The sequence below is a fragment of the Manis pentadactyla genome, chromosome 9 (assembly GCF_030020395.1).
Source record: "Manis pentadactyla isolate mManPen7 chromosome 9, mManPen7.hap1, whole genome shotgun sequence".
In the NCBI taxonomy this organism is placed as follows: domain Eukaryota; kingdom Metazoa; phylum Chordata; class Mammalia; order Pholidota; family Manidae; genus Manis; species Manis pentadactyla.
In genome coordinates, this window is record NC_080027.1 from 32,387,808 (window position 1) to 32,409,000 (window position 21,193).

The window sequence follows — 21,193 nt, forward strand, 5'->3', positions numbered from 1 at the left end:
AATAAAATCAGGACTTAGTTTCCATCAGATTCCTGCATCAGATTCCTGCTTTGTTATCCTGTGAAGCAACTGAGGCTGCGTTGTCTACCTTCCTTTTTGTGTATGAATTCCCCTTTTATGTCAGGGCCATAGCTTCTCCTGTCCAGTTATTTTCCCACTACTGTTCCTGCCTCCAGCAGACCGTACCTCTCTGACTGGCTCTGCAGCATAACTTAAGGCTGACCAGGGAATCTCTGACCTTACAGTGGTAGAAAAGAAGAGCTATTCAGGGTAGGAACAGTTCCAGGGAATTGACTAGAGACAGATCTATAAGGATAGATCCTGCCCTTTTTCCAGCCCTAGACATCTTCCTGTATATACTAAAATGCTCAATTTGCAAAGTGACCTATTCTGGACATTCATTTATTGATTGGCAGTGTAGCTTATTGGTCAAGAGTGAAGACAGACTTCAGCCAGACTGATAAGGTTTGAATTCTGCTTTTGTCAGTATACTGTGTGACTTTGGGCGAGTGTCTTATTTTGTTTTCTCTTTTGTTAAATGGGTATAGTAATAATGTCTTCTTCCCGGAGCTGTTACGAGTACTAAATAAAAATCAAGAAATTAGAACGATGCTGGCATATAATGTTATTAAATGTTAATGTATTACCTGGACCTCTTTTGGAAAATAAAAATACCCTGAAATAGATTCACGCAAAATAATCACGTTTTGCAATGTGAGTCATTTCAATTAAATTGCTTCCTCTCAAAGTCTGATGTCAGTTCACCAGAGGTCTGGCTATTCAGATGGACAGTCCTTACCCTTAAGCAGCTCATGGACTGGAAGATACTTACATAAGCAAATATTGTAACCCCATAATAGAAATCTATGCCCAGTACAGTGGGGTTGAGCGGAGGGAGTGATGAGCAATGCCAAAATGGGGCGGGCAGAAGAGGATTTGTTTGAGTTGGGTGTTACAGGATCTGTAGATAAATGGCAGGGAATGAGCAGGGTGTGAAAGGAGAAAGTGGGAGTTATTGAAACCATCATGTTTCAGGTTAAAGATACCAGGTTAAATTCTCCATCCTCACATGCATATACCTTTTTTACTTGTTCATATATTGATCAAAACAAAAACTTTTAGAGGTTCTTAGCACTTGTTAGGGAGCAGCAACTCCTTAAAAAGCAACATTGTGCACCAGGAGTGACAAATAGTTGTAATATGAGCTAAATCTAAATCTAATCGATTGGTGTTGGCTATCTAGAATGCTTAACTGAGAAAGATTCTGAGGGCACAACTTGAAGTAAGTGAAAAAATGCAGTGAATGATTAATGATCAGCATTATTATGTGTAGAAATGAGGAGGTTGAACAGCATTTGATTGTGCTCTGGAGCCAGGTAGCCTGTGCTTGAATCTTGGCTCTGCTACTTGATAGTTGTGAGACTGTTGCAGGTAATTTAAACTCTTGTGCCTCAGTGTCCTTCGTACAATGGGGATAATTAAAGAGCATATCTCTTAGATTGTTGTGATAATTAAGTGAATTAATACATATAAATTGTTTAGAACAGCATGTGACACACTGTAAGTGCTCAGTATTAGCTATTGTTAGCTACTCTTTATTTTTAGTAGATAAGCTTAATATCCCAAGGGGGTGCAATATGCTTATTTGTATTGTTTTCTCCTTTATGTTGTAAATGTCTCCCACTAGGCAGCTAATTTGTGTATCCTCAGCTCTTTCCTAGACTATTTGGCACATAGTTCAATTTGAATATTTTAGATATAATGTTGACTCTTTTGCTAGAGTGTCAGAATAAGGAGATTTGGGATGACTGGTGGTTGAGCAACTTGGGCTTATTTTTAATAGTTTTACTCTAATACAGTATGAGATTGAAGTGCAGCAATGAAATAATTATATCATTTATCTGTGGAATGAATATAAATTATGCGGCTTCTTAGATCTTTTTAGTCTGGTTTAAGATCCGTTTCATATGAGTTACAAAAAAGGTTCAATAACTTTTTTTTCACATTCTTGTTTTAACTTGTGAATTTGTAAATTCTTCCCAGGGGTTCATGTGGGATGTGGCTGAGGAACTGAAAGCTCTGTTGGTGTTTGCTGAACATCGATACTATGGAGACTCCCTACCCTTTGGTAACAAGTCATTACAGGTGGGTACAGGCACACCTCACTTTACTGTGCTTTGCTTAATTGCATTTCACAGATACTGTGCTTTTCACAAATTGAAGGTTTGTGGTAACTCTGCGTCAAGCAAGTCTTTCAGCACCATTTTTCTAACAGCATTTGCTCACTTGTGTATTAATGTCTTATTTTGGTAATTTTTGCAATATGTCAGACTTTTTCATTTTTATGGTATTTGTTATGGTGGTCTGTGATCAGTAATCTTTGTTATTATTGTAATTATTTTGGGGTACCACAAACCGCACCCATGTAAAACAGTGAAGTTAATCCATAAATGTTGTATCTGTTCTGACTGTTCTACTGACCAGCCATTCTCTCATTGCTCTCCCTCTCCTTGGGCTTCCCTGTTCCCTGAGACACAATAATATGGAAATTAGGCCAATTAATGACCTGTAAGTGTTCAAGTGGAAAGAAGAGTCATACATCTGTCCCTTTCATTGAAATCATTTCAAGAAACGATTAAGCTTAGTAAGGAAGGCATGTTAAAAGCCAAAATAGGCCAAAAGCTAGGCCTCTTGTGCCAAACACTTAGCCAGGTTGTGAAAACAAAGAAAAAGTTCCTGAAGGAAATTAAAGGTGCTGCTCCAGTGAACACATGAATGATAAGAAAGCAAAACCACCTTATTGCCTGCATGGAGAAAGTTTTAGTGGTCTGGAGAGATCAAAGCAGCCACAACATTCCCTTAAGCCAAAGCCTAGTCCAGAGCAAGGCCCAACTCTACAAATCCGTGAAGGCTGAGGTGGGTGAGGAAGCTGCAGAAGAAAAGTTTGGAGCTAGCAGAGGGTTCAGGAGGTTTAAGGAAAGAAGCCACCTCAACAACTAAAAAATGCAAGATGAAGCAGCAAGTGCTGGTGTTATCCAGAAAATCTAGCTAAGATAATGAAGGTGTCAACCCTAAACAACAGATTTTCAGTGTAGATGAAACAGTCTCTTCTGGAAGAAGATTCCACCTAGGACTTTGATAACTAGAGAGGAGAAGTCAATGTCAGGCTTCCAAGCTTCAAAGGACAGGCTGACTTTCTTGTTAGAGGCTAATGCAGCTGTTAACTTCAAGATGAGGCCAATGCTTATTTACCATTTCAAAAATCCTAGGGTCCTAAGAATTGTGTTAAATCTCTTCTGCCTGTGCTGTTTGAATGGAATTAAAAAGTCTGGATAATAGCATATCTATTTACAGCATGGTTTACTGAATATTTTAAGCCCACTGTTGAGACCTGCTCAGAAAAAAAAGATTCCTTTCAAAATATTACTGCTCATTGACAATGTACCTGGTCACCCCAAAATTCTGATGGAGATATATGATGAGATTAGTGTTGTTTTCATGCCTGCTAACACAACATCCTCTCTGCAGCCTATGGATCAAGGAGTAATTTCGACTTTGCAATCTTAGCACTTAAGAAATATGTCTGTAAGGTTATAGCTGCCATAGATGGTGATTTCTTTGATGAATCTTGGCAAAGTAAATTGAAAACATTCTGGAAAGGATTCACCATTCTGGATGCCATTAAGAACTCTTGTTCTTAATGATTCATGGGAAAGGTGAAAATATCAACCTTAACAGGAGTTTTGAAGAAGTTAATTCCAACCTTTATGGATGACTTTAATGGATTCAAGACTTCAATGTAGGAAGTAACTGCAGATGAGGTGGAAATAGGAGAACTAGAATTAGAAATGGAGCCCAAAGATGTAGCTGAATTGTTGGAATCTCATGATAAAATCTTAACTGATTGACTCCAGTTTTGAAAGAAATTCTACTGTGGATAGCATGCTATCAGACAGAATCACATGCTACAGAGAAATCATTCATGAAAGGAAGAGCCCATAGATGTGGCAAGTTTCATTATTGTTTTATTTTAAGAAATAGCCATAGCCATCCCAATCATGAGCAACCACCACCCTCATAATTAGTAGGTATTAATGATGAGGTAAGACCACCAGCAAAAAGATTATGATTTGCTGAAAGCTCAGATGATGGTTAGCATTTTTAGCAGTAAAGTATACTTTAAGGTATATGCATTGTTTTTTGAGACATAATGCTGTTGCACACTTAATAGACTATAGTGTAGTGTAAGTATAACTTTCATATGCACTGAGAAACCAGAAAAGTCACTTGACTCCCTTTATTGTGATAGTTGCTTTATTGTGGTGGTCTGGCACTAAATCCACAATGTCTCCGAGGTATGCTGATATAATTTTACTTTTAAGTTTAACAATTTTTTTCCTTAAGCTTCAAACATTTTCTAATTACATATCCTTCCATAAGAAAGAAATGACAGCTTTAACTTGAACTGCCTAAAATTCCAATAATTTATATTTAATCTTTCTTTTTTATATATAATTTGAACATATTGAGGCTTTTAAAAATGATACTCATATTCTTGAATGTTGATCAGATTTAACACTGTGTGATGAGGTTATCCTTTGCCAGGTGAATTTTTTAAATTGATGTATAGTTGATAAACAGTATTATATTGGTTTCAAGTATACAGTGTAGTGATTCAACAGTTATCTACATTATTAGGTCCTCACCTCAACTACTGTAGTTACTGTCTGTCAACATAAAAAGATGTTACAGAACTATTGACTATATTCTCTATGCTGTACTTTCATCCCCATGGCTTATTTATATTATGCTTGAAATTTTGTGCTTTTTTTTAAATCCCCTTCAATTATTTTACTCACCCACCCCATCCTTTCCCCCATGGTAACCACTAATCACTTCTCAGTGTCTTTAAATCTGTATTAAAAAAAAATCAGCGGTTTTGTTCATAGATCCCATTTATAAGTAAAATCATGAGATATTTGTCTTTCTCTGCCTGGCTTATTTCTCTTAGCTTCAAGTCCATCCATGTTGTCACATATGGCAAGAATTCTTTCTTTTTTATGGTTGAATAATATTGCATTGTATATAAATATCACATTTTCTTTATCCATTCATCTATTGATTGGACATGTTAATTGTTTCTATATCTTGACTATTGTAAATAATGTGGCAGTAAACATAGGAGTGCATATCTCTTTCCAAATCAGAAATATTTGTTTTCTTCATGTAAATTCCTAGAAGAATTACTGGGTTGTTTGGTATTTCCATCTTCAGTTTTTTGAGGAACCTCCATGCTGCTTTCCATAGTGGCTGTACTAATTTACTTTCCCACCTACAGTGTAGGAGGGTTCCCTTTTCTCCACCTCATCACTAACACTTGTTTTTTGGATAGTTAGCGAAGTAAATCTTAATCTATGGCTCCAGAAATTTTGGAGGACACTTCCCATTGTTTTTCAAAAATTTAAAGAATTCGTCTTATAAATTGCTTTTAGATTATTGGGTCTACCACTGGAGAAAATATAATGAGCATTCAAATATTTGTTTAGTAAGGTGTTTTCCAATAAAATAAGGAGGAATAATCTTTATAATTCAGTGAGACCAACTGGCCACTTGGATTCCCTTCTAGCCCTTCCTGTTTTCACAAGAAGCTTTGTCCTTGGCCACAGATTTTACACGTAATAAACAAGGACACTTTTTCCTTAACTGAGTCACTCATGTGCTGCCCTCATGGTTCTGGCTATATGAATTTGTCATCTGTACTATTAGTTAGTTAATATTTTTCTTTAAAAAACTCTCTTTTCAAACAGCATTATCTTAACAAAAGCTTTATGCACTAGTAATTTTTTTCTAAATTATATTAAAACAAAACAAACAAGTATTAGATTTAAAAAGGTCATGAACTACTTTGCATCATGCATACCATGAGTATACACATACCATGGTCTTAGGGAACTCTGAGTTAGAAGAATTTAGGGTCAGTCATTTTCTAAGCCACCTGTTTTGAAAGGAGTTTTTATTCTTGTTCTCAGAGGTTTTATTATCTTTTATTATAAGTAAAATAAAAAGTCCTTGTGTTATAAATGAAAAGCAGAACAATTTGTTGATATTTGTTGGTCTGCATGGGAAACTATTCACTAGCTTATTATTTTGCATAATTATCTGCTTAGGGAAGTTGACAGATCCTGAGACCATTGGGGAGTTGTCAGCTTATTGCAAATAGGAAGGTAATGGGTGCTCTAGAATTTGTCAGTAGTCTGGGGGATATTACAAATATTATGCAAAGATTGAGGAAAAAATTGTATACACTATACATAGTCCATGAAACTGAAAGACTGGTGGCATACAATGAGAGAGAAGGTAGGATATCAGAAAACATATGTCTTGGATAAGGGGGAAGGTTAAAAGAATAGGTGAAATATACAGCAAAGAAGAAAGATAGGAATTGTATGATTTGGACTGTGCCAAATGATGGAAGGAATCAAACAGAGTGGTAAAACCAAAGCATGTAGGTCAAATAGGATAGCCTAACATAGGCATATAGTTGTATTAGTTATCTACTGCTATGTAACAGTATACCTCAAACCTTAGTGACTTAAAAAACAGCAATAAACATAATCTCACAGTTCCTATGAATAAGGAAATAGGAATAGCTCAGCTAGGTGGTTCTGTTCCAGCGGCTCTCATGAGGTTAAGATGTCAGCAGGTGCTGCAGTCATCTGAATGCTTGATTAGGGCAGGAGGAGTCCTCTCCACCTAGAGGATCCACATAAATGACAAACTGGTGCTGGGTGTTAGCAAGAGGCTTTGGCTTGTCTCCTCATGGGTTCTCCAAAAGCCTACTTAAGTGGCTTCATGACGTGGTGGCTAGCTTCCCTCAGTGTTGACAATCCAAGAGAGCAAGGGCGAAACTGCAGTGCTTTCTATGAGCTAACATTGGAAGCCACCTATCACTTGTGCCACAGTCTGTTCTCTAGAACCAAGTCACTTAGCCAGCCCCAGTTCAAAGGAAGAGGAATTAGGCTTCACCTTTTAAAGAGAGACACCTGATTAGCCTCAGCTTAGCAGGATTCTGAGCTCCACCTCCCTACACTGCAGTGAGGAAACTGTCCCTCAGCAGAGGACTAGATAATCATGGAAGTTATTTATGAGTGTCCTTCTCTCAGGGATCAGTGTTTTGTATTGCCCTTTTTCCAGTGCCTGAAAATAGTTGCTCCTTGGGTTTTTGTTTTCACTGTTGTTTTTAACTCCGATTTTATAGTTTACAACATGGTAATTTGTTCCAGTTGTTATATATCAGACATAATAATAATCTTTCTGATAAGGAAGAATAAATTTTATTTTTATTGATGATTCTTACTTCAGTTTTCCCAGGATTCAGTTTACCTTTGCCTGTATGGTAGCCATTTTAAATGTTTCAAGATTTAAAATAGAAGTTATAATGCTACAATTGTCAATTAAGCTTATTATTGTATTCTATCACATTTGCTTATAAATGTTATTTACAGTTTGTTTCTATTGTTTCTACAACTTCAACAAAGTCTCTGCTAAGTAGCAGTTAATAGAAATCACATTTGAATGCAATATACATTATGTTCTTCCCACAAACTTAAAAATCACTTTTTCATGAGTTGTTTAAGTCATCATTGCTATTGCTTTGACTAGGCATTTTAAACTCCATTGCCTAGAAATTCTATTTGGAGAAAAGCTTATCTGACCTTGGCTTTTTTTATGCCTAAGCTGCTATTATGTGTACGTTTATACTCATGTTCTTTGTTATTTTTCTTTAGGATTCCAAACACTTGAATTTTCTGACATCAGAACAAGCTTTGGCTGATTTTGCAGAGTTAATCAAACACTTGAGAAGAACAATCCCAGGAGCTAAAAATCAACCTGTCATTGCCATAGGGGGCTCCTATGGTGGCATGCTTGCAGCCTGGTTCAGGATGAAATATCCTCATATGGTGGTTGGGTAAATGCATTTATGTTGGACATGAACACTTGTTAATGACTGTCATGACAAACTTAGAGATTTGTTTTGGGTAAAACATTGTATTATACTGAGATTTCTAGTTTCTGTCTCATTAACAGCTCATTAACTCTTCTCTCTATTTTTGTTCAGGATCAGTTTCAATTTTAAAACTTGAGTTCAGTGACTTACATTTTAATTTTCTTTTCTTCTTTCTTGTACTTCTTACCATTTAGGGCTCTTGCAGCCTCTGCTCCCATCTGGCAATTTGAGAATATGGTGCCTTGTGGTGTATTCATGAAGATTGTAACTACGGATTTTAGGAAAAGTGGTCCAAATTGTTCAGAAAGCATCCGAAAGTCCTGGGATGCCATTAGTCGACTCGCAAGAACTGGTGAGCTTTAACTAAAAGAATGGAATTGTGGGTTTTCTTTTACCTTCCACTTCTTAAATGCAACACTTCCCACTTTTCCAATAAACTTTTATTTAAGTATAACATACATAAAAGTACACAAAATATACAGAGTGGTGAATTTTCACAAAGCCAGTACATAGTATAATCAGCATCCACATCAAGAAATCCTCTCAGAAATCCCCTCAAGCTCTTACCAGTGACTACTTCTGATAAGTTAACCAGTATCCTGACTTCTAGAAACATGATTAATTTTGCTTGCTCTTGAGGTTTTAGTAATTGGAATTGCTTAGTATGTATTTTTTGTGTCTACTGTCTTTTACTAAATGATCTGTAAAGGCTTCTGTTGAGTAGTACTTTTTAAATTCCAACAATGTGATTTTGTTCTTAGGCTCTGGCTTGCATTGGCTTTCTGAAGCCCTTCACTTATGCACCCCATTAACAAATTCTCAGGATGTTCAGCATTTGAAGGGCTGGATCTCTGAAACCTGGGTAAATCTGGCAATGGTGGACTACCCTTACGAGTCTAACTTTTTACAGCCTTTGCCTGCTTGGCCTATCAAGGTAACAGGAAAATGCCCTTTCATTAATTTTAATAACATACTTCTTTATGTGTATGCATGTGTATTCTCTGACTTTGGGCATCAGAGGAAGTCCAAGTGAGTGACAAAGGGTCTAGAGTTAGTCAGACCTGGTAGGAACCCTGGCTTCTGTCACCTTCTGCTTACTCAACTTTGGACATGTTGCTTTACTTTTCTGAACTTCAGTTTTCTTGTTTGAATAACATAGATTAAATGTGTAGATTACAAAGTTGTGTGAATTAGAAATAAGACCAGTAGTTGCTGTTAATGGAGTACTTACCATGTGCCAAGTCCTTGCTGTACACTTTGCATACACTATTTAATCTTTGTGATATATGTGAGACACATAGAGCTTTGTCATACATGGCTAGTGCTTAATAAATGGCAGCAGATATCATTTGCTATGATTCAGTCAACTGCTAACATATTTTAAGTGCTACACACATAAAGGGGTGATCCCTATGCAGCAAGGTGAAATGGAAAAAGTACTGACTCTGGATCCTTGATTTAGGACTGCCATCTGCCAGCTGTAGGACGGGTAAGGATGGAGCAAGGGCGCCTTCATTTCTCCTCTGCAGGATGGGGTAGTGATACTTAACATTCTCGGTAGGGTTATGCTCAGGATCAAATAAAATCCTGGATGTGAAAACACTGTAAAAACATTACACCATAAATTTTAAGGTTCTTTTCTTGACCAAATTCTTTTTTGTGTGTGCTCTTTTTAAGCATTCCTTTTTAAAGAAGAGTCCTCTTAGTTTTCAAAGCAAAGCTGGCTAACTTGATGGTTACTAAGTTTAGAGAATATGATTGATTGACTTTGCAGCTAGAATGGTGCTAGAAATGTAAACAGAATTGGTACTATGAAAACCAGGTTTCAAAAACACATTTAACTGTCCCTTTAAATTGTTAAATGCACACCTTGCTTAAAACTTTGTAACCCAAATATAACAAGGTTATTAGAGGTATTTTTCTTCGTCTAAAAAACAGAATGACCAGTGGGTGTCTTGCACATAGTAGGCCAGAGGTAAATGTGTATTGAATTAAATTGAATTTTAACAATTCAGAGTTATTGAAAAGAGCAGATCTCTCTCAGGGTAAGAAAACCTGGATCAAAATAACCAGAAAAAACTAAATCTGAACTGATTGATCTCCATAAATGTCACTGTTCTAATAATGCCTTATCCTTCTATATTATTTTGCTATTTAAAAAAGTACTTATATATGCTACCTCATGTAATCACCACAAAAATTCTGTGGGAAATAGAGGTATAATCCTGGCTGAATGAAGAGGAAATGTAAGGTCAACTAAGAGGTGGTAGAAGTTGGATTTGAATTTGGGTCTACCATTATCCAGAGCTTATGATCTACCACATTGCACTGGATTAGGAGAGAACTTGACTGAAGGTTTAGGTAGATATGCTGGCCACCGTGTGGCAACTATCAGATTTAACTCAGTACTCTGTAAAAAGTGAGAATTAATTACATTTGCACCTTTAGACCCACTTGAAAAATAGATGAGCTGTCAGATGATAAAAACTTACAGGAAATTCCCTTGTTATTTAGAACAGAGTTTGGCAAACTATCTGTAAAGAACTGAAAGTAAATATTTTGGCTTTGTGGGCCATACTATTTCTGTCACTCATTCAGCTCTGCAGTTTTAGCAAAGTAGCCATAGGCATATATTTATACAACAGGCAATGGGTTGGATTTGGCCTGGGAGCTGTAGTTTGTTAACCCCTGATTTAGAAAAAAGAGCCAGAAGAATACAGCTTTTTAGTGTTTGTTTGCTTATTTGGAACAGTGAGAACTCTTAACTTTAGTTTATTCCCATTTATTTAATGTTCCTTTTGAGATATTTTGCTGTTGAGACTTAAATGTAAATAAATATTCTATCTTTTCTCTCTCAAGTAATCACTCAAAATTAGTGGATACATCTCAAATATTTTGTCATCTGTTTCTGATTTAGCACAATCTTCCTTTCATCTTTTTATATATACATTACGAAAGTTTATTTTTAAAGCAAGATAACTTGTGTCTTTGTCCCATAGTCACCTACTTCTTTTATCTGGGACTAGTTCTTGTCATTCTCTTCAGTTATTTCTTACTGACTTTATCCTTTCTTTTGACATGTTAAGGAATTCTTGATTGCTTGTGATATATTTATGATTCTGTTTTCCTGCCTACACCCCACCAAAAATAATCTCTTTGCCTCTTGCTTGAGAAATTTCCATTGCCTCTATTTCCATTTTCATCCTGATTGCTGAATTTTTCCACTACATGTTTCCCTCCCAAACTTTTAGCTTCAGATCACTTTCTTTCACTGTTCATTCTTTTCTCCTTTCTTGACCCCCTCTCTGTTCTCCCAGCCCCCTAATCCTTGGAACATTACCCAGTTGGGGACCGTCTCTCACTTGGATAGTTCCATTTAACCATGACTCCTCCTCCCTCTGATACACTTCCTCCTTTTTAAAGGGCTGACAAACAGCTGTACTTTTCAGGGTCTGTAACTCAGGCTTGGAACAGTGAGGTAGTATATAACAGTTGAGTTACGAGAAAAAGCAGGTGATTTCCAATTCTGCCTGGACCTTGTATGTTTCTGAAGGATCCATAGGCAGTGACTGAGTGCCATTTTCTGTGTCAACCAAAGTATCATTCTTTTTAATTTGCCTTTGAGCTTTGTACACTCAGACTCCATTTGCTTTTGTTTACTGTTAACAGAAGCTGCAACATTCATGCAGAAATAATCATGGACTTGGCTGATAGAATACAAGGAAGAAGAGAAAAGGGAAATAGAAAACCCCTCTGTCATTTGACTGCTCTGTCAGCATAAAAGCTAACTAGATCTTTTAGCTTAAAGAGCAGTTTTTAAGAATACTTTATTTTGGAATTATTTTTTAGCTGATAACTCACCAAATCTTATGGCTTAGCCTTCTGAGCATGTAAATAGATATAGTGAAATAATAAGACGTAAGATGAAAAATCTCTTCCATTTGTCTTGGTGTCTGATAATGTATGCGACCTCTCTGGGTGGTTTAAGCGGTTTAGGTGCATTCTATGAAAAGGGAGCTTTTAATGACAAAACTAATGTGATTATCTGAGTGAGTGTGAGAGGGGTATTGAAGTCTTAGAGAAAGAAAATCTGTTAGAAAAGCTGAATGTATCTGCTTAATCCTTTCTCTAATGTGGATGGACCATACTCTTAGAAGAGGTTGGTCTCTCTTTTTTTTTTTTTAAACCTGTCTTCTTTCCTTTAAAATTTTTTTCTTTACCTCCTTTTTCTTTCTCTTATTCAAATGCTTATCCTCATAGGTAAGGGGACACTTAGAGCTTTTAAACAAATCATTATCTTTACTTCTCTGGTGTGCATAGAGTCAAAGGGCAGAACTTAAATGTTTGGGTACAGAGCTGATTAGTTTGGTACTAAGGTTGGATGTTTTACTATCTGCATAATTTCTACACTCTCTAAAACCAGAATTATTAGAATAGACTTCTAATGCTCTTGAGGTTTTTCCTGAATGTTCACTTTTGTTCTAGGAAGTAAAAAATGAATTTAGTCTGTCCATTTCATGTGTTCATTCTTCAGCCTCGTATTACTCTACTGTTTTACAGCTTTCTTTTTGCTGTTGCATAATAAAAAAGTATGATTTTTATATTGCCACTGAATCCGTTTTATTTAAGTTTTTAACTAAAACAAATAAACTTAGAAAAATATAAAAGTAATCTAAGATTTAAAAAATTGTTTAAAAAATTAAGCATGAGACTTAAGAGTATGTTTAGGCACTGTTTGTGGTGCTGTTTTTTCTTACACTAACTTAAAGTTGAGTACATACAGTGTTGTTGGTTACAAACGGAAGCTGCAGCGGAAGTCTGCATGTGAGTCCCCGCTCAACCACTTCCTGGGCTCTGTGACTTCGGGCAAGTTTCTTTTTCTTTTTCTTTTTTTTATTTATTAAGCATCATTGATATACATTCTTATGAAGGTTTCACATGAAAAACAATGTGGTTACTACATTCACCCATATTATCAAGTCCCCCGCACACCCCATGGAAGTCCCTGTCCATCAGTGTAGTAAGATGCCACAGAGTCACTACTTGTCTTCTCTGAGCTACACTGTCTTCCCTGTGACCCCCCACCCCCACACACCATGTGTACCTATCATAATTCCCCTCTTTGGGCAAGTTTCTTAACTTCTTTCTATGCTTTAGTTTCCTCATAATTAAAATGAGGACAGTAGTAACTGTAATGTTTATTAAGGTTATGAGGATTTAATGGTGTATAAGGAAGCACTAAATTGATGCTAGTTATATAATAATAATAGTAGTTATTGTTATTATATAATATCATGAAGACAGATTATTATACCAGGACTTGGTGGTCAAGTAGATTCAGAACTTATATTGAGTTTTTAAATTATGTATCTGTAGCCAACCCCTCTGAGCTTGTTTTTTCTCCTCTGTGAAGTAGGGGTGGTCATTATATGTTTCTCCCTAGGTCACTATAGGGGAAAGTACCTGACCTCAAGGAATATTTATTAGTTGTACTAGTAGCGTCAGCTCTAGTTGCCTTCATGTCAGTGACTTATGGCATTAGTAGAAATGCTGTGCCTTATGTAGAAGTTGTTTAGAAGAATCTGTTTACTAGTGTCCACAAAACAAATAGAAGGCATAGATCAGGGACTACCCAAGTGTTGAGTATTTGGGGTGGAAGTGGTTGGCAAGGACTCTTCCCTTGTCTGATTAGATCACAGACCCTAAGTAAACAGTCAGCAGGCTAACTGCTTGCCCTTATCAGCTGGGTAATATCTGCAAATTATTAGGCTTAAGCTGAAGTATTATATGAGGTTGAACCAAATATGTTGATATTTGACTGTGTTTGACTTATAAACATGACCATTTTGAATGGTTCAACTTAACATTTATAGAAGTGTTTTGTACAGCCTGCAGATTTTCAATAAAAGTATATGAATATCCCCTTTTGAATTACAAGATTCTTTGAATAAGCATGGGAATACTGCTGAGGTTTTACTAGAATGACTTCAATATTTTTTTCGAAAACTATTCATTCTTTGCTTCCTTTGTTAAGGAAGTGCACAGAGATACATATAGATTGTGTTTTCTGTGCTAGAGGATGATACTTGGAATCACAGAATCTTTGAATTAGAAAGGAACTTTAGTTAATTTAAAGTACTAAAAATCCCTTTGTAAATTTTCAGATATTTTACAAAAAAAATTAAGTGATATTTATCAGGTCTTCTCATATGCTGTGTAAAATTATATATTTGTACTTTTTTCTATAAGGCAATTTGGCAAGATGTAGCAAAGGCCTTAAAAATATTTATTTCCTTTGAACCAATAATCTCTCTGCATTTATCTCAAGGAAATAATTAAGGATATATGTAAGTATTTCCTCCTAAGGGTATTTATTGTAGCCATATTTGTAATAATGAAAGATTGGGAATAATACAAATGAGCAGTGGTAGGGTTGATTCAGCTATTCCTCAACTCCCCATCCTTGTTGCTCTCCTCTGGATTTTCTCCAGTTGGTCAGTGTCCTTCTTAATCTGTGGTGCTTGGAAATGGACCCAGTACTCCAAGAGTGTCCTGACCTCACAGAGGACAGTGGGCCCAGGATTGCCCTAATCTGCACATGGCATTTCTAGTAGCAGAGGCCAAGTGTTTCTGACCATGATGTTCTTTTCTGTAACTGGGGCTGCGGAAACCCAAGTATTGTCAGTTGGTGCTGGTCCCCAGCCATGATTGTATCTTTTAGGGAGTCACAGTAACTGCTGTTTGCAGAGATGACTATTCATGGGAATGCCTTTTCTTTGCCTGACAGAGGCCCAGTATTCTAGCTCTGAGAAGGGATCTGATGCCAGCGTGTGAGTCACACTCACTTGCTATTGTTCCTTTCCAGAGTTTAGGCCACTCGTTGCACATCAGCACCCCTTTTTCCCTGCCGAGCTTGCACTGTCACCCTACCTTATCTACCAGAGTTTGAACTTAACGCTCTTCTTTGTATTCCACGGGCCCACTCTGTAGTTTTGTTTGTTTTTTTTTTTTACATGGAGAACAAATTCTTACATAGTGAATAAGTTACATGGTGAACAGTACAAGGGCAGTCATCACAGAAACTTTCGGTTTTGCTCATGCATTATGAACTATAAACAGTCAGTTCAAATATGAATACTCGTTTGATTTTTATACTTGATTTATATGTGGATACCACATTTCTCTCTGTATTATTATTATTTTTAATAAAATGCTGAAGTGGTAGGTAGATACAAGATAAAGGTAGAAAACATAGTTTAGTGTTGTAAGAGAGCAAATGTAGATGATCAGGTGTGTGCCTGTAGACTATGTGTTAATCCAAGCTAGACAAGGGCAATAAAACATCCACGTATGCAGAAGATTTCTCTCAGAACAGGGGGGGTGAGGTTCTAAGCCTCACCTCTGTTGATCCCCAATTTCTCACCTGATGGCCCCCTGCGACTGTGCCTGTCTTAGATTGTTCCTCCCTTGAGGAACCTTACCCGTCTCTGGCTAACCAGTCATCTTCCGGGTCCATACAGGGAAATGTAAAGTTGGTAAGTGAGAGAGAAGCCTTATTGTTTGAAAAGGTTAGCTTTTTACTTCTTTGCATATTTATGCCCTGTAGCTTCTATGCCCAGCATTTGTCTTGAGGTATCTTTACCACTTGGAAGAATTATGATACTCGGTAAATTTGATATGAGGCATGAATTCTATTTAAGGGTTGTAATTAGGAAGGAAGAAGAAAAGCTATAGAAGTAGCAGGCGGAAGAAAACATGGGAAGATTGATTATTTCTTTGACATATCTTCTAGTAGAGTAACTTCAGCATGTATAGGTTTTAAACTACTAATTAAATTGCGCACACACATTAACATAATAGGAGTATAGTTACATAACCAAAGCATAGCTGTAATTACCAGCCATCTCCAGTGAAACCAAGAAAACCAGTTAGGCACCTTAGGCATTTGTGAAAACTTATCTATGATATGGTGGATATTGTCCAACTGAACTTGAACAGTCTGAGAGAAATCAGACAAATTAAAACAACCCATTCCTGGGGACTGTTCACATCCCTTATGTTCTTTTAACAATAAATAGTCTGTAGTTGTAAGATTTTGGAGCGCTACAATTTGCACTTCTCCAAATTCTTGGTTGAGTTCCAACAGTATAGATCCAGTCAAATTTGTTGTTTTACTGTATGCACAGGCCAGCTTAGATATCTCCTTCTTCATTCCCATGGGAAGTCCAGGAACTGGTGGGATGAGTGCATCTGCACCTGTAGCAGTGTGTGGATCTTTGTTGGGGATTTTTGATGATCATCTTCTGGCATGAGTCTTCCAGAGAGTGCTGATGTTGGAAGTTCTTTTTCATATCGTATCTTAGTTCATTTTCAGGGTAGCCAAATTAGGCTTTGATCCTCTGTATAAACACAAACAGACCCTTTGCCTACACTTTTATATGCCCTTTATACCCTTGTGTAGAACTCATTGGAGGTTACCACACAGGAACTGCCTTTTTTTTTTTGGTATCATTAATCTACACTTACATGATGAATATTATGTTTACAAGGCTCTCCCCTATACCAGGTTCCCCCTATAAACCCCTTCACAGTCACTGCCCATCAGCACAGCAAAATGTTGTAGAATCACTACTTGCCTTTTCTGTGTTGAACAGCCCTCCCCTTTCTCCCACCCCCCCATGCATGCTAATCTTAATATCCCCCTTCTTCTCCCCCCTCCCTTATCCCTCCCTACCCACCCATCCTCCCCAGTCCCTTTCCCTTTGGTACCTGTTAGTCCATTCTTGACTGTGATTCTGCTGCTGTTTTGTTCCTTCAGTTTTTCCTTTGTTCTTATATTCCACAGATGAGTGAAATCATTTGGTATTTCTCTTTCTCCACTTGGCTTGTTTCACTGAGCATAATACCCTCTAGCTCCATCCATGTTGCTGCAAATGGTAGGATTTGCCCTTTTCTTATGGCTGAGTAGTATTCCATTGTGTATATGTACCACATCTTCTTTATCCATTCATCTATCGATGGACATTTAGGTTGCTTCCAATTCGTGGCTATTGTAAATAGTGCTGCGATAAACATAGGGGTGCATTGGTCTTTCTCAAACTTGATTGCTGCATTCTTAGGGTAAATTCCTAGGAGTGCAATTCCTGGGTCAAATGGTAAGTCTGTTTTGAGCATTTTGATGAACCTCCATACTGCTTTCCACAATGGTTGAACTAACTTACATTCCCACCAGCAGTGTAGGAGGGTTCCCCTTTCTCCACAGCCTCGCCAACATTTGTTGTTGTTTGTCTTTTGGATGGCAGCCATCCTTACTGGTGTGAGGTGATACCTCATTGTAGTTTTAATTTGCATTTCTCTGATAATTAGTGATGTGGATCATCTTTTCATGTGTCTGTTGGCCATCTGTATTTCTGTTTTGGAGAACTGTCTGTTCAGTTCCTCTGCCCATTTTTTAATTGGGTTATTTGTTTGTTGAGGTGTGTGAGCTCTTTATATATTCTGGACGTCAAGCCTTTATCAGATGTGTCATTTTCAAATATATTCTCCCATACTGTAGGGTTCCTTTTTGCTCTATTGATGGTGTCTTTTGCTGTACAGAAGCTTTTCAGCTTAATATAGTCCCACTTGTTCATTTTTGCTGTTGTTTTCCTTGCCCGGGGAGATATGTTCAAGAAGAGGTCACTCATGTTTATGTCTAAGAGGTTTGTGCCTATGTTTTCTTCCAAGAGTTTAATGGTTTCGTGACTTACATTCAGGTCTTTGATCCATTTTGAGTTTACTTTTGTATATGGGGTTAGACAATGGTCCAGTTTCATTCTCCTACATGTAGCTGTCCAGTTTTGCCAGCACCATCTGTTGAAGAGACTGTCATTTCGCCATTGTATGTCCATGGCTCCTTTATCAAATATTAATTGACCATATATGTCTGGGTTAATGTGTGGATTCTGTAGTCTGTTCCATTGGTCTGTGGCTCTGTTCTTGTGCCAGTACCAAATTGTCTTGATTACTATGGCTTTGTAGTAGACCTTGAAGTTGGGGAGTGGGATCCCCCCCACCTTATTCTTCCTTCTCAGGATTGCTTTAGCTCTTCAGGGTCTTTGGTGTTTCCATATGAATTTTTTAACTGTTTGTTCCAGTTCATTGAAGAATGCTGTTGGTATTTTAATAGGGATTGCATCGAATCTGTATATTGCTTTGGGCAGGATGGCCATTTTGACGATATTAATTCTTCCTAGCCAGGAGCATGGGATGAGTTTCCATTTGTTAGTGACTTCTTTAATTTCTCTTAAGAGTGTCTTGTAGTTTTCAGGGTATAGGTCTTTCACTTCCTTGGTTAGGTTTATTCCTAGGTATTTTATTCTTTTTGAATCTATTGTGAATGGAATTGTCTTCCTGATTTCTCTTTCTATTAGTTTATTGTAGTGTATAGGAAAGCCACAAATTTCTGTGTGTTAATTTTATATCCTGCAACTTTGCTGAATTCCGGTATTAGCTCTAGTAGTTTCAGAGTGGAGTCTTTAGGGTTTTTTATGTACAATATCATGTCTTCTGCAAATAGTGACAGTTTAACTTCTTCTTTACCAATCTGGATTCCTTGTATTTCTTTGTTTTGTCTGATTGCCGTGGCTAGGACCTCCAGTAATATGTTAAATAACAGTGGAGAGAGTGGGCATCCCTGTCTAGTTCCCGATCTCAGAGGAAAAGCTTTCAGCTTCTCGCTGTTTAGTATAATGTTGGCTGTGGGTTTATGATATATGGCCTTCATTATGTTGAGGTACTTGCCCTCTATTCCCATTTTGCTGAGAGTTTTTATCATGAATGGATGTTGAATTTTGTCATATGCTTTTTCAGCATCTATGGAGATGATCATGTGGTTTTTGTCTTTCTTTTTTTTGATGTGGTGGATGATGTTGATGGATTTTCGAATGTTGTACCATCCTTGCATCCCTGGGATGAATCCCACTTGGTCATGGTGTATGATCCTTTTGATATACTATTGTATTCGGTTTGCTAATATTTTATTAAGTATTTTTGCATCTACATTCATCAGGGCTATTGGTCTGTAATTTTCTTCTTTGGTGGGGTCTTTGCCTGGTCTTGGTATTAGGGTGATGTTGGCTTCATAGAATGAGTTTGGGAGTATTCCCTCCTCTTCTATTTTTTGGAGAACTTTTAGGAGAATGGGTATTATGTCTTCTCTGTGTGTCTGATAAAATTCCGAAGTAAATCCATCCGGCCCGGGTGTTTTGTTCTTGGGTAGTTTTTTGATTACCGTTTCAATTTCTTTGCTCGTAATTGGTTTGTTTAACTTTTGTGTTTCTTCCTTGGTCAGTCTTGGAAGGTTGTATTTTTCTAGGAAGTTGTCCATTTCTTCTAGGTTTTCCAGCTTGTTGGCATATAGATTTTCATAGTAGTCTTTAATAATTCTTTGTATTTCTGTGGAGTCTGTTGTGATTTTTCCGTTCTCATTTGTGATTCTGTTGATTTATGTTGATTGTTTTTTTCTCTTAATAAGTTTGTCTAGAGGCTTATCTATTTTGTTTATTTTCTCAAAGAACCAGCTTTTGGTTTCGTTGATTTTTGCTATTGTTTTATTATTCTCAATTTTGTTTATTTCTTCTCTGATCTTTATTATGTCCCTCCTTCTGCTGACTTTAGGCCTCATTTGTTCTTCTTTTTCCAATTTCGATAATTGTGATGTTAGACTTTTCATTTGGGATTGTTCTTCCTTTTTTAAATATGCTTGGATCGCTGTATACTTTCCTCTTAAGACTGCTTTCGCTGCGTCCCACAGAAGTTGGTGCTTTGTGTTATTGTTGTCATTTGTTTCTATATATTCCTTGATCTCTATTTTAATTTGTTCGTTGATCCATTGATTATTTAGGAGCATGTTGTTAAACCTCCATGTGTTTGTGAGCTTTTTTGTTTTCTTTGTAGAATTTATATCTAGTTTCATACCTTTGTGGTCTGAAAAGTTGGTTGGTAGAATTTCAATATTTTGGATTTTGCTGAGGCTCTTTTTGTGGGCTAGTATGTCGTCTATTCTGGAGAATGTTCCATGTGCACTTGAGAAGAATGTATATCCTGTTGCTTTTGGATGTAGAGTTCTATAGATGTCTATTAGGTCCATCTGCTCTACTGTGTTGCTCAGTGCTTCCGTGTCCTTACTTATTTTCTGCCCGGTGGATCTATCCTTTGGGGTGAGTGGTGTGTTGAAGTCTCCTCGAATGAACGCATTGCAGTCTATTTCCCCCTTTAGTTCTGTTAGTATTTGTTTCCCATATGCTGGTGCTCCTGTGTTGGGTGCATATATATTTAGAATGGTTATATCCTCTTGTTGGACTGAGCCCTTTATCATTATGTAGTGTCCTTCTTTATCTCTTGTTACTTTCTTTGTTTTGAAGTCTTATTTTGTCTGATATTAGTACTGCAACCCCTGCTTTCTTCTCACTGTTGTTTGCCTGAAATATGTTTTTCCATCCCTTGACTTTTAGTCTGTACATGTCTTTGGGTTTGAGGTGAGTTTCTTGTAAGCAACATATAGATGGGTCTTGCTGTTTTATCCATTCTATTACTCTGTGTATTTTGATTGGTGCATTCAGTCCATTAACATTTAGGGTGACTATTGAAAGATATGTACTTATTGCCATTGCAGGCTTTAAATTCGTGGTTACCAAAGGTTCAAGGTTAGCCTCTTTAGTATCTTACTGCCTAACTTAGCTCGCTTATTGAGCTGTTATATACACTGTCTGGAGATTCTTTTCTTCTCTCCCTTCTTATTCCTCCTCCTCCATTCTTCATATGTTGGGTGTTTTGTTCTGTGCTCTATCTAGGAATGCTCCCATGTAGAGCAGTCCCTGTAAGATGTCCTGTAGAGGTGGTTTGTGGGAAGCAAATTCCCTCAGCTTTTGTTTGTCTGGTAATTGTTTAATCCCGCCATCACATTTAAATGATAGTCATGCTGGATACAGTATCCTTGGTTCAAGGCCCTTCTGTTTCATTGCATTAAATATATCATGCCAATCTCTTCTGGCCTGTAGGGTTTCTGTCGAGAAGTTTGATGTTAGCCTGATGGGTTTTCCTTTATAGGTGACCTTTTTCTCTCTAGCTGCCTTTAAAACTCTTTCCTTGTCCTTGATCTTTGCCATTTTAATTATTATGTGTCTTGGTGTTGTCCTCCTTGGA

At 37.1% G+C, this 21,193-nt stretch overlaps 1 protein-coding gene across 5 annotated transcripts in view; it reads left to right on the forward strand.

Annotated features, from left to right (window-relative positions):
• PRCP (prolylcarboxypeptidase) overlaps positions 1–21,193 on the forward strand; it is a 66,554-nt gene that overhangs the window by 30,392 nt on the left and 14,969 nt on the right. For all 5 annotated transcript variants that reach the window (XM_036895451.2, XM_036895452.2, XM_036895455.2 and 2 more), the window contains 4 exons: positions 2,044–2,145; positions 7,788–7,969; positions 8,203–8,360; positions 8,770–8,942. In XM_036895451.2, coding sequence (XP_036751346.1) covers positions 2,044–2,145; positions 7,788–7,969; positions 8,203–8,360; positions 8,770–8,942 — 615 coding nt within the window. The remainder of the gene's footprint in view (positions 1–2,043; positions 2,146–7,787; positions 7,970–8,202; positions 8,361–8,769; positions 8,943–21,193) is intronic.